The 12,899-nt window shown below is 35.0% G+C and overlaps 1 protein-coding gene across 12 annotated transcripts in view; it reads right to left on the bottom strand.

The window, feature by feature from the left end:
• FTCDNL1 (formiminotransferase cyclodeaminase N-terminal like) overlaps window positions 1-12,899 on the bottom strand; it is a 124,912-nt gene that overhangs the window by 50,346 nt on the left and 61,667 nt on the right. For 9 of the 12 annotated variants that reach the window (XM_074215368.1, XM_074215369.1, XM_074215370.1 and 6 more), the window contains 3 exons: window positions 8,037-8,180; window positions 5,153-5,248; window positions 3,114-3,266 (listed from right to left, as the gene is read on the bottom strand). In XM_074215368.1, the coding sequence (XP_074071469.1) occupies window positions 3,114-3,266; window positions 5,153-5,248; window positions 8,037-8,172 (385 nt within the window). In that variant the 5' untranslated portion in view covers window positions 8,173-8,180. Of the gene's footprint in view, window positions 1-3,113; window positions 3,267-5,152; window positions 5,249-8,036; window positions 8,181-9,102; window positions 12,812-12,899 lie in introns of those variants that run through there. The other 3 variants (XM_074215374.1, XM_074215367.1, XM_074215377.1) reach the window with 3 other exon arrangements.

Here is a 12,899-nt window from a genome sequence, read left to right as displayed (position 1 = left end):
GCTTAGTAGTAAAGTTTGTTTGTTTCTTGTTCAATTGTTTCAGGCATGTCCAATTCTTTGGATATGGCCAATAGGTAGTTAATGTGGGATTATAGTCTAGGAAAAAAATGGACTCTTGCAATGTAGATATGGGAGCTGGCTATTTAGAGTTGATAACTGAATTTCCAGGGGCTGATGAGATAACCAAGAGTATAGTAATGAGAGAGAAGACCCTAGGGTGCATTTACATATAAGTAGGAGGACATAGATGTTGACAGCAAAAAAGACTAAAAGGAAATAACCAATTAGGAACAAGTCTGGAGAAGAGAGGCTGACATACCTAGAGAAGGGAAGAGTATGTAGGGGAGGGTAATTAATAGTGTCAAATGCTACAGAGATCAACAAGTAAGAGTATGGAGAAAAAGTCTTTAGAGCTATCAGTAGTGAAATCATTGGTAATGTTACAATAAATGGTAACAGATACATTATGTTTCCATATGGAGAGAAGTTTAGTTCAATGGTAATGCTGCAGGTCAGACTGCTAGGTGTTTAGTAAATGAGGAAGAAGGAAGCAGAGAAATTACATTTTTTGTTCCTTTTTTTCTATGAACTTGACTGAGAAGAGACGAAATGTAAAAGGAAACAAGGGGATTATAGGATCACGAGAAACTTTTAAAGTGAAGGAAATCTGAGCATGTTTATAAGTAAAGATAGCATATTAGGAGAAATTGAAAATTAGAAAGAATCAATGAGGCAAGCTCATGGAGGAGATAGAACAGGGTAGAATCAAAAGCACAAGTAGAAAGTCTGAGATTTACAAGAAGGGATTATCTCTTCCTCTGAGCTTGGAACAAAAGTGGAGAGAGTAGGAAATGATGAAAAGTATAGAATTGGGAAGAAGAGGAACCTTAAGACATATATCCTCAATTTCTTCAATTAAGTGTGAAATAAGGTTCTCTGTTGGGAGAGAGAGGAAGATTCAAGATTTGAAAAGAGAAAGTTTGGAACATATGCTAACAGAAGTGGAATAGAGATTAAATTAGGGAAGAGAAAAACAATTAGTGTTCAGCAATGAGGAGTCAGTTGAGATTGGAAAACACAAATTTGTAGGGGCCTCAGTACATTTGTCTGACTTCTTCCACTGCTGTTCAGAAGCAAAGGAGCAGGAATACAAAAAAAGTTTAAGGTAAAATTAAGTCAGGATTAGTGATGGGAAGGGATGAATGATGGCAGTAGAAGGAATCAAGAGATTCAAGATAGAAGACAGTGTTAAACTGAACTAGTTAACTATAGGGTTCAAGATTTTAAAGGGAGAAAAGAGAACCAGAACAGAAATAAGGACCTTGTAAAAAAAGGGACATTTGGAATGATATTTATAAGTTATCAAATCTTCAGAAATCTAACTATGAGTTAATGACTTGTGAAAATTCCCCTGTCCTATTCTACTTCTCCACTAAAAAAATAAAATAAAACGGCAATCATACCTAATCACCAGTTTAAACACCTTGGTTGATTTTTTCAGGAAAATTTTCCCTCTAAGAGTTGAAAATATTCTACCACTTTTCTAAGAACTTAAATATTATAGAATTTGAATAGCTCTGTCTTATGAATATGCTGTTACCAAAAAATAAAAATTAAAAAAATATTGGAAGATATTAGTTGACAGCTGTGTAGAAGGGGAATGTAAAAATAAAAACTGCATGTTGGAGCATCAAAATAGTAACCATGTACAGTATATGACTGTTTTTAATCAGAGGAAGATTGAAGCTATTACATTTCAAATCAAATGTTATAAATTAGTTCAAGAATGCAGCTGAGCTCTCATTTAATTAGAAATGTCCATGTTTAAATCATGAGGTACAGTAGCTGCCAACAAACCAAAAGGGTTAGGGAGGGGAAAAGTACCAAATCCTGGACCTATGATACACAACTGTCTTCTATACAGGAAGAACATCTGGGGAGGCCTGGGCCTGTTGTAATGAAGTCCTTCATGTGTTAGCTAAGTTGAGGTTTAATGTAATTGTCCATCATTGATTTGAAGACAATTAAAATCATTATCTGATCTGGACAGATCTGAACACTTCCTCCCTCCTCCCTTAAAACCCCCTCCCCCAAAAAAACATTTTCTTTTCCATACTGAACCATAACTCATTGTTAGATTAAAAATAAAGTCAATGCTGGCCCAAGTTTCCCTGGGAAATGGCTTCTCCAATCATCAGGTCACATTAAAATGCAGGATAAGCTGCGAAATGTTCTTTTGGAAACATAATCATGCTTCCTATTTGTAGCACTCGATGTATCTGTTACCATTTGTCTCATCTAAATTCCAAATTTATAGCCAAAATGTTAGGCAATTCATTATTTTAAAAAGAGAAAGAAAACATAATAAAAAGGAGATATGCCATTCCTACTGAAGTCATACCAAGAAGAATGCAATTATCCAAAGACAGAATTTCCCCCAACTGTTATGAGCCTGTATATATTGTAATTAACAGTAGTTCAAGCTAGACAGTCCAGGCAAAGGATCCTTTCCCCTCCAATTTACCTAATTCAAAAACACCTCAAGTGACATGGCTCAAAATTTCCAAATTAAACTTATCCCTGGAGCAAAAGGCAAGCATGTGACATTTTAGCTCCAAAGGAAATCTTCCTGAAGGCAGTGGATAAGTGAAAGCGAGAAAATCTGAGGCAAGGGAGGAGTTACAATCTAAGTGGGTTTTTCAACCTCATCATTACCCCCTCTCAAAGAAAATAAGACACAGATGGACAAAAATACACCACTGTAATAGTTTAAGGAACTCATTAGAAACTACTGTTGTTTGCCTCATTATCTATGGTGAGCCTACATGGGGAGGTAGAAACCCAATTTGCAATGGTCTTTCTGTCATATCCTACTTAAGTATCTGTAGTTGTACAACATTGTGGAGAAGAAAAGAATGAGTTACCCAAAATGGAGATAGCTCTGCATGCAATCAAGGAGAGCTACATCATCTCACAGATTGTACTCATACAATTCTTTAAAGCCTTCCTTTTCAGAGGGAGTTCCCAAGTGAGTATTCTCTTCACACAAGCTGTTTAGGTTGGGAAACCTATTTACATTAGGGAATAACACACAAGTCCAAACTTTTACTTACTTCTAGCCACCATTCCACACTCTTCTACACCTATCCCAGAAAGAGGGTAGATAGGAATGAGGTCCACTGCACCAAGGCAAGGGTGAATTCCTTCTTGAACCTCCATATCAATCAACTGAAAGGCCTTCACACATGCAGCAAGAATGGAGTTGGCTGAGAAATATAAAATTCAGAATGATACTTAAATTTATTCGAAAGACAGAATTATTACTTGTTTTTCTCCAGTGGTCTGTTTATAGGTTGTCTCTAACTTACATTAATTTAAAAATAAAAGACCTAACAAACCCCTCAGTTGTCATGAAAGTTTACTTTTTTTTTAACGAAAACTTTATGATGGGGGTAAAAATAATTCATTTTATCTGTCTAAACCATTAACTCTACTTATTATGATAGATTTCTCCTGTTTGACTATATGATCTAAACCCGTGTTATTTTCAGGATATTTATTTTAAAAATTGGTCAGATAAACAACTTTTAAACTTTGTCAAATTGGTAGTGCAAGTAGATACAATGCTAGATCTGAGTTCAATCTATTTTAAATATTTACTAACTGTATGACCTACAGTAGATCATTTAACTTTTGATTGCCTCAGTTTCTTCAACTCTAAACTGGGAATAAAAACAGCCTCTACATCTCAACTTGGAGTGAGGATAAAATGAGATAATATTTGCAAAGCAGTTAGCATAATGCCTGGCACAAGGTAAGTGCTACATAAATGTTAGCTACTATTTCTTCTGTAGTCTTTGTATTCATCTACTGTCTAATATGAAAAGCATATTTTTTTGGCAAGGAAATAGGGATAAGTGACTTGCCCAAGGTCACACAGCTAGGCAATTATTAAATGTCTAAGGCTAGGTTTGAATTTAGGTACTCCTGACTCCAGGGTTTTATCTACTGTGCCACCTAGCCAACCATGTGATATCATATTAAGAGTAGAAGCAGATGGGGACCTTATTCCTTTATTATAATAATTAATGAAATGTGTTATTAAGAGTGATGAACTATGGTATCAAGATAGCACTTCAATTAAAAAAATGTATTTTTTTAAAAGGAAAATCTGTTAAACCTAAAACTTGGTTTGCTGGAAGGAAAAAAATATATATATACATATGTATATATATATATAGATAGATAGATAGATATAGATAGTTAAAATATACACACAATCATAAGTGTATATAATATCTATATACATATATATTCTTTCCCAAATATAAAATAATAGGGTTTTTGTAACTTTTTTATTCCAAAATTTTTTATCGATTTACAAATGATATCTTATCAGCTCTCATACATAATTTTTTCAGTAGTACTTGGCATAGTGTTGACACACAGTAGGCACTCAGTAAATACTAGACTTATAATATATATATAAATATATATATATATATATATATGTAAATCAACTATTGTCTCCATTTTCACACAAGGACAGTAGCTAGCATAATAGTTCCTGACTCCCCTTCTCTAAGCACAGTTTCTGTCATGTCTATTGAAATAGATGAAACCGTGTAAAGAAGTCCTTTTAAAATGCTTATCTCAAGCTTTTATTTGAAGATGGCTATTGGCCATCAACAGTTTTAGACAGTCTTCCACATAAGAAAACCATTACTCTTGGACTCCCAGAATAAATCATAAATAAAATGTAAACAATTCCAGAGGTGTGGCTGTGTGGCCCTAGGCAAAAGTTCCTTTACTTCCCAGTGCTCTTGCCAACTCTGCAATTCTATACATTTCAAAGGTACAGATCTGCTTTGGTAGAGAAAGCTTAGTCATTCAAACTTTTTTATATGAATTAAATCACAGATTCAGTCCCTATCCTTATTCTAGTGCTTTGGGGAACTTAGGAAATACTAGTTTATTTGTTTGTTTGTTTGTTTAGAGTGGACTCCCAAATAAATGAAAAGAAATTGTGTTCTTTTTCTAAAAACTACACATACAGCATTATAGAGTTAAACAGGCAACCAGTGAAGGAAGAGTAGTCAGCCCAATGTCTTCCACAGAAATACATCATATATTATTTTTAAAAAATTCTTACCCAACTTCTCAACAGGTGCTGCTATTGTTATAACTGATCTGTTATACTCAGAATCGGAAAATATATTGAGCACTGTAACTTCAGAATGTTCCTTTCCTTTAAGAAGGAAAAAAACAGAGCACACTTTTAGAAATTATTTTAATACTTTAAGAAAAAAACTACATAGGTCTTTGACTTTAATTTTTCAAGTAATATATTTAAGGGAATCAACAAATGGGGAATACTGGGATGAAAAACTTGGAGGGGACAACCTTCTGAAAATGAAATCATTAGGAAATGAGGAATGTGAGCTTTTTGACCCGAGGAGTCTAATTTGGTACCGTACCTCACTCAGTGGTTCCAAGATCTGCCTCTAGATTCGTTATGGAGTAGCTCACATTCTCTTAGCTCAAACTGAGACATACTCTGGTGCTAAGTCCAAAATCTCTAGCACTCCAACTGCTCATTATCAATCTCCTGCTCATTATTAATCTCCAGCCTAATCCATACATCTCAGCCTCTGTCACAATCTTCCCTTATCCATCTTTCCCTTCCTTTTGACACTCTCAACTGTACTAGTCTGGGTCAGACTCTGACATCTGGCAAATCTGAAGCTTGCCAATTAGTGGTCTGTGTGATGTATGCACCTGTCCATTAGAGACAGGCCTGACACCATCAGCTCTTTCCAGAGACCACCAAACAGTCTTCAGATGTTAATGACTTCCAGTTTCCAGTGGCTAGTGACTCACTTGAATTTCTGACCTAGAGGAGAAAGTTGCCACATCCCTTTACCAAAACTTTCAGCCACATAGTCGGCCTCAAAGTTATTTTGGAAGTTTACAAGCCTGAGCCCAGCTCTTTAAAAGTCTCTCTTAAGCTCTATGAAAACAAATTCAAAGTGAAGGACAAAAGCTTTAGGTGGTAATTAAATCTTTAGTTCTTGCTATTATATACCTTGTCCCAGTATCCTCCTGGCAGCCTAACAATTAATCTTTTCAGAGCAAGGAAAAGAGGCTACACCCAGGAACCACAGTGCCTAAGGCAGCATTGAACACTTAATTTTAATAATGTGAGAAGATAAACATATGTCATTCACTCATAGCCAGACAAAAATGCATAAAGCACTGCTGTGGTGATGAGTTAAAAGCAGACATTTACAACTTGGGTTACTTTACATAGATCTTCTAAAATAATTTACATTTTTTTATTATTACTTAATTAGAATTGTTATTTTAAAAAAGATCTTGTTCTTTTAACTGACTTAAAAATGCATACTATAGAAATATTTGAAAAACAAACAAGGTTCATTGTCTTATTTGATTCTATGCTTATTTATCAAAAAGATTTAAATGTATACTATATATGTTAATATGTAAGGAAGAAATTCACCCATTCCTCCCTTTGGAGTAGTTTTTTTAATACATTCTATCTTTTTGTGAAAAGAAAATTATTTTATTTTTCGTCAGTTTTTTTCCTGAAAAGCTTTCATTCTCAGTTTCATGTTTCAATCGAATAAAATGCTGAAAGAATAAAACACTCCTGCAATTTCTTAAGCATACATGTAGAAAAAAAAATTACTGCTGGCAGGATGAGCTGTCAGTATGAATCTCAGCAGAAGTAAATTGTTTGGTATTTGTAATGGAGCATAATAGCTATAATTCCATTTGAGCTGTTGCCACTAATAAGCTGATAAAAACTATGAGTCAAGACCTGGGCATCCATCAGTGTGTGGTTTCTACAAATTTCTTTGCATATTCACTTAATCACAGAGACAGGTAACTCAATCCCATTAAGTGTTGCTGCTTCTGACAATGATGAGCCAGAACTGGCTCTTAAAGCAAAGAGGATGAAAAAGCACAGCTGCATATCAACTCCAAAGGAGTTTTCTTATCAGCATTTAACAGGTGTTTTCATAGATAGCCCCATTTTCTGCCAGGACTCAAGACAGTAATTGAAATGCATTGATAGCTAAAAACAGCTTTAAAAAATACTCCCTTCCCGTTTAAATCAATAAAAAAAATGACTCCATTCAAAGACAGTGTTTTAAGTTTTGTCTGGTAAGGATGGCATTAATGCTCATCTATTATTGCCAAGGAGAGTTGATTAATTTGTTTAATAATTGATGCTATTTTACTATAAATCATTTACATAAGACTTAAAATTCAATAATATTTTAAAATTGCAAAACTATAATTAAATGACCCTGAAATGCTGTGTCCTCAGAAAAAAAAAATCTTGATAATTATTTGAGAGTTTTTTGGGGGGAGGAGAAAGATTGTTTTGTTTTAACTTGTTTTATTTTTAAAATTATCATCTTTCAAGATATTAAGGCTTTGAAGGCAAAAGACTAAAGACTTACTTGTAAGTCCTGCCAATGAATTGCTGAGTGATCTTAAATCAGTCATCTAATTTCAGGATCCTGAGTACTTGTATTTTTTAAAGGAATTAAAAATGATACATACTTCCCTCCAGAAATTCTACAAGAATAAGTTGGTTTATAAAGAATCTCCATTTCAGTGGGTTCTATGCATACATACTTCTATTAATAAGCAAGCAGGAGGGTTAAAAAAATGTCATGAAAAGGCACATTGAATAATGTCTCGAGAGTAAAAATTTTGTCTTTTGAAATTCATCAGCATGCATCAACATGAAAAACAGTATGTTTTTCATAAATATGGGAAATTACAATATCAAGGATAAGTAGTCATTCTGAGAGGATAGTACACTTAAACATATGTGTGGCTGATTTCAGTCTCCTGTATTCTTGCATAATAAATCAGCAAGGAAAACACCAAGAAAAGCAAAAAAAGTTAAAGGGAGGGGGAAAATTAGGCAAAATAAATAAATGTTCTAAAGTTATTGTTTTCAGAACAGCAAAATATTACTAATAAACTACAATACTAACCTACAATGATTTTTTTCTTACCATCTTCTTCAAAAAGAGCAGCTTTTGCTATTTTCTCAACTACGTTTTTTCTTCTGGCTTCAGAAATGTTTAGTAAACAGGCAGCCAAACGGAGCCCCAGTCTGCTAGAAGACATTGTAATTTCTTCAAAGAGAAAAATACAAATGACTATTCAGTTTTAATTCCTATGGGACTGTTCAAAAAAACGTTTTTGTCTCTGGCTTCTTTCACTTATTCTTTCTTTCATTTTTTTCTTTTATAATACCATGTATTATGTATATATAGGTTTTTATGTATACATATATACATAAACTGGGCAATAGAAAATTATAGTTATTGGAGAATTTATTTCTAGGAGTTTACTCCAACTTGGAATAACAATAAAATTATATGATTGTGAATAGTATTGATAAAAATCTACTCTGTTAAATATCTAATGTGGATGTAGTTGAGGAAATAGAGTTTTGTATGAGTGATAAATGCTTTCTACCTTCCTAACCCAGGTTCTAGTATGGCAAGCAAAAAAAGGTCTTTCTAGAAGTTGAGTATGGATATTATATAAATAAATGATCATGCTTTATTGTAACATTTGTATTAGATTTGGGAATTTAAGCTAATAAGCTAGATACTGACTTAATGAGTCTTCCAATTTTTATCTCTATACTTTCTGAATCAGTCCATAAGTTCCAGGTAACTGGTGCTTTGGGGATTAAGGTTTTTGGATTCTTATGGTTATTGCTCCTTGTGATCACTTTGAGGAATGATTTTGTTGATTAAAATCACTAAATTTTGGAAGGCATCCTGGCTTTTTCAGGACACCAGAGTAACAGTCAATTTTTTTTTCATTACAAGTGATACTTCAATGGTATGAAGAACTTAAAGATATTTCACTAAAAATTTAATTCTCTTTTCAATATCAGTCATTTGTTTTGGCACCTCTTCAATTCTGCAAAGAGAAATGTATATGAATGAATAATTTACCTATTCTGGGACAAAATGTAAGCTGACTACTTTAACTCAAACATGTTATGTGGGGTGGGGCAGGGATTTCACTGGATTTATCTACCATATTTTGTATACTGAAGTTGTATGTTGACCTAATCAACTTAATCTGGAGCAGTTCTGGGTTTTCATGTCTGCTTAAGGTCTGTAGGCAGATTTTCACATTTTGACAGCCATCTCCTAATTGAGAATTCATAAAAACATAGTTATTAGATTTTATAGACATTAATAACATTGTTGTAATAAAGTCTCTCAGACCTCTCTAGTTACTATGTAAACAAAAAATTGCTTTACACAAGGGGTGTAGGCGTCTTCTGGTTTTCATTTGTTTTCAGTGTGTTTATGTAGCTTAATTGTCTCATCAGGCACTTTCCCAACATAATTATGCTTTTTAACAAATGGTGTTTATGGCAACCCCTAGCAGTGCACAAGAAAGGATTAGTTCCATCCTCTCATTCCACATTTGGATTCCCTGTGGACAGCTAACTCACAGAAAGATGGTGTGAGAAAATCCACCTCCCCAGCAAAGACTTGGACTTGGAGATTATACCAGGCATAAGGGAGACCCGGGGAAAATTGTAGTTGAATACAAGTAGACTAGCCATGTCTTTCCTTCCCTTCTATATTGCTGACACCAAATACTTCTGTGTCACCAACACAGTACTAGGGTTGGGTACTTTGCAGTTTTGAGGTTCACCTGTCTGGTCCACATATTCCTTGGGCCAGACAGTCAGCCATGCTTTAAATTGTTTTTGCCAAGTATGCTGAGAAACCATCTTTCTTGAAACATCCTTGAAGTTTAAAACTACTAAGTGCTAAATAAAGTAGACATCTTAAAAGGAGTCACAATGAGTTTCCTAACTCAAGTCTGGTTCTCAGTTTGCCATTCTGGCAAGTGAGCAGGTTAAGTAAAAATTTATTATAAATCTCTTTTTAGAAGGCTCTTGGTATAATGGATAGAGATTTTTAAATTCCAAGGAAGTTTCACCCTCTGACATGTATTGGATATGTGACCTTGGGCAAGTCACTAACACCTATTCATGCACTCCCAATCCTGAGCCCTTGCAATTCTAAGGCTAGAAATTGAAGAAGCTGGCCTGTAGCAGTTTTAGAGATCCAGCAATATAAGAGATCCAGCCCCTTTGTAAGTCAGAGTATCCCAGAATTTGAGTTAGAAGACCTTAGTGACCAGTTACTCCACCCTCATTTTAAGAAGAGTAAACCAGTCCAGAGAGGTTAAGCAGTTTGCAAAAGTCACCTTGAAACTTAGGTCCCCTGACTCTAAATCTGGCTTTCCATTTCATCAACCAAGTCCTTCCCACCTGGTTTTCCTTGCAATGGTTTGCTATGCTTGAGATCAGAGACAATTATAACCACCATAGGGTTCTTTTTGGGACAATCAATATTCAAGGCAACAAATATATTTATGTAAAGGAAAGGAAAATCACCTTTTCCCTCAGAATTATGAAAGACAGTCTTAGTTTTGGGAGTTGATAATCACACCTAAGGTTTGAGATTCTTAGATGCAAATGTCTTCTGGGAGTGTCATCTTTGTCTCCTAAATACAGTATTCATTAGGTCTCTTAGGCATAGTCCTTAAGGCTGGGCATGGAGTCAGCTAAATCAAGTTAGAAAATAATATCTTCCTTTTTGTCCACCCCAGGATGTTGACAGCAGAAAAGTAACATTAGCAGCAGCATTAGCATTAGTATTAGCATTAGCAGCAACATTAATAGCAGCAGCAGTAGCATCAGCAGGAGTAGCAAACTTTAGTTTTGCCTTCCAGGACCCCAGAGAGTATAGACATTTCAAAAGTATCCTGCTGCATCCTGGCTCTCCTTAGAGCAGTTTTATAGTTGTTCTTGAAACAGAATTTGCTGTTGAGAGTAGCCTAGAGCAGGGTTGAAGAAAGAGAGGCCTGGGTGGCAAATACATTGGATGCTGAGACAAGCCGAAAGATAAACCCACAATTTTGCCAGATCTAGTCTATATGAGCCTTTCTTGACATCCTGGACATTGAAAGATTTTAAATTCTTTTTGCTCATTCTTTCATTTCCACCCCAATCCATCTAGTTCCCTGGAAAGTGCAGATCAATAATAACTTCTTTTCTCCTAGAACTTAAAATTTTGGTTTTCCTCTGCCCTGCCTTTATCCATTCCAGTCTTTGCAATTCTTTCTAATTAAAAATTGACTTTTTTCCCCCTAAGGTTTCAGATCTCACCCATTTATCTTATGCCAGTAGGGGGCTCACTTCTGGGTTCATATTCCTAAGTCTTGGAGAGAGCAGAGGGAGTTCTCCCATTTAATATCCCCCTGACTTCAGCATCACAGTGAGTATCTGTGTTTAAAAAATTGCTTGGTGTCAACTAGAATCAATAGGTCCCAGGAATGGATCCAGACTTTGATTTTCAAAGCCCCACTTAGTCCCAGGAAGTTACTAAGGACAGAAACCAAGTACTGCTATTTCTAGGTCACTGATTCCTAGTACTCATGTATGCTCTGAAGCCATGGAATTTCTTTTTTATTTTGCAGCAAGGAGTGAATGACACCATCCTGATAAAGTTCCCTGCCTGAAGTGAAATAACTACCAAGCAGCAACTTTGAAAGGAAGAAATTAATTTTTAAATCTATTTTTAATTTCTAATTATAATTTTTAAAAAAAACACAGATTTGGAGAAAGTAACATTTATGTGGACATTTGGTTTCTAGCCTAATGTGGCATAAAAATAAGTAACATAATGAGTGTTAAAAAAAATCAGGTTCATGATGCTTCTCACATCATCATCATTGTGCTTAGATGTCACAACAGTATTATGTGTGATTATGTCAGATTCAGCCTTCTCCATCTCTGAGTGTTGGCAGGTAGGAGGGCTGTTGGCAAGAGGAGGGGTGTTAACCTCAGGATCCTGGATTGATTCCAAGTCTGGTAATTACATTCTGCCAGCCAAAATTCATCCCATAATTTTAATTGGATAAATCCTTCCTGGCCTATGCTACTGCTCTGCCTGTCAAACTGTTGCCACATTTCACCCCAGAGGTGTCTATGTTTCAGCGGTGAAGGAAGCAATTCCTTTGTGGCTTACATATCAGTTTAAATCTGCAAAATGCTTTGGGATCCCTTGGAATGAAAGAAACTATTTGTATGTATGTATATATATATATATATATATCATAGTTATATATATATGTTATATATTTGCTTTATACTGCATCTGCATACTTAATGCAATATAGAGAAAGACATTTGTAATTGGTGTGCATGTAAATGTTATTAACAAAAAACTGAACTCCAGATAACTGTGATATCAACCAGAGAACTCCATAAGCTACAATAGGCCACTGATGTTCTTTCCCTATGTACTACTCTGTTGAATTCAGCTCTAATTTCCCACTTTCAGAGGTCACCTCATTGTCTCAAGGGACATTCCCATATAAGATATTGAAATGTCATTGCTTTATATCATTTCTTTACTCAGATTATAGAAAATGAAGAGAATAATGCATCCACCCCCCCATTCTTTTTTATCTTGCTCCTTTTTTTTCTTCATTTCATAATCAGCTCCAGGAAGAAGTAAAGATAAAGGCTAGGACTATCTTTAGTTGTGCTTTAGTCATTGTGTCAACCAAACTTGTTTCTCCACCTCTTTTTATCTCACACACAATTCCAGGGGTGAATAATGAAACATGAGGTCCATGTCTTGGCAGAGAAATGATGAACTCAAGAAGTAGAAATAAAACTTAACAGTTTTGGACAAGACAAATATACACATCTGTCGTGGCCCGCCCACCCCCATCCCCAACAGACTAGAGTGTCTGACATGGAATTAGGAAGACTCCTTTTCCTGAATTCAAATCTAGAT

Source organism: Macrotis lagotis, chromosome 1 (assembly GCF_037893015.1).
Source record: "Macrotis lagotis isolate mMagLag1 chromosome 1, bilby.v1.9.chrom.fasta, whole genome shotgun sequence".
Lineage (NCBI taxonomy): Eukaryota > Metazoa > Chordata > Mammalia > Peramelemorphia > Peramelidae > Macrotis > Macrotis lagotis.
This window is presented reverse-complemented; position numbering and strand designations above follow the sequence as displayed.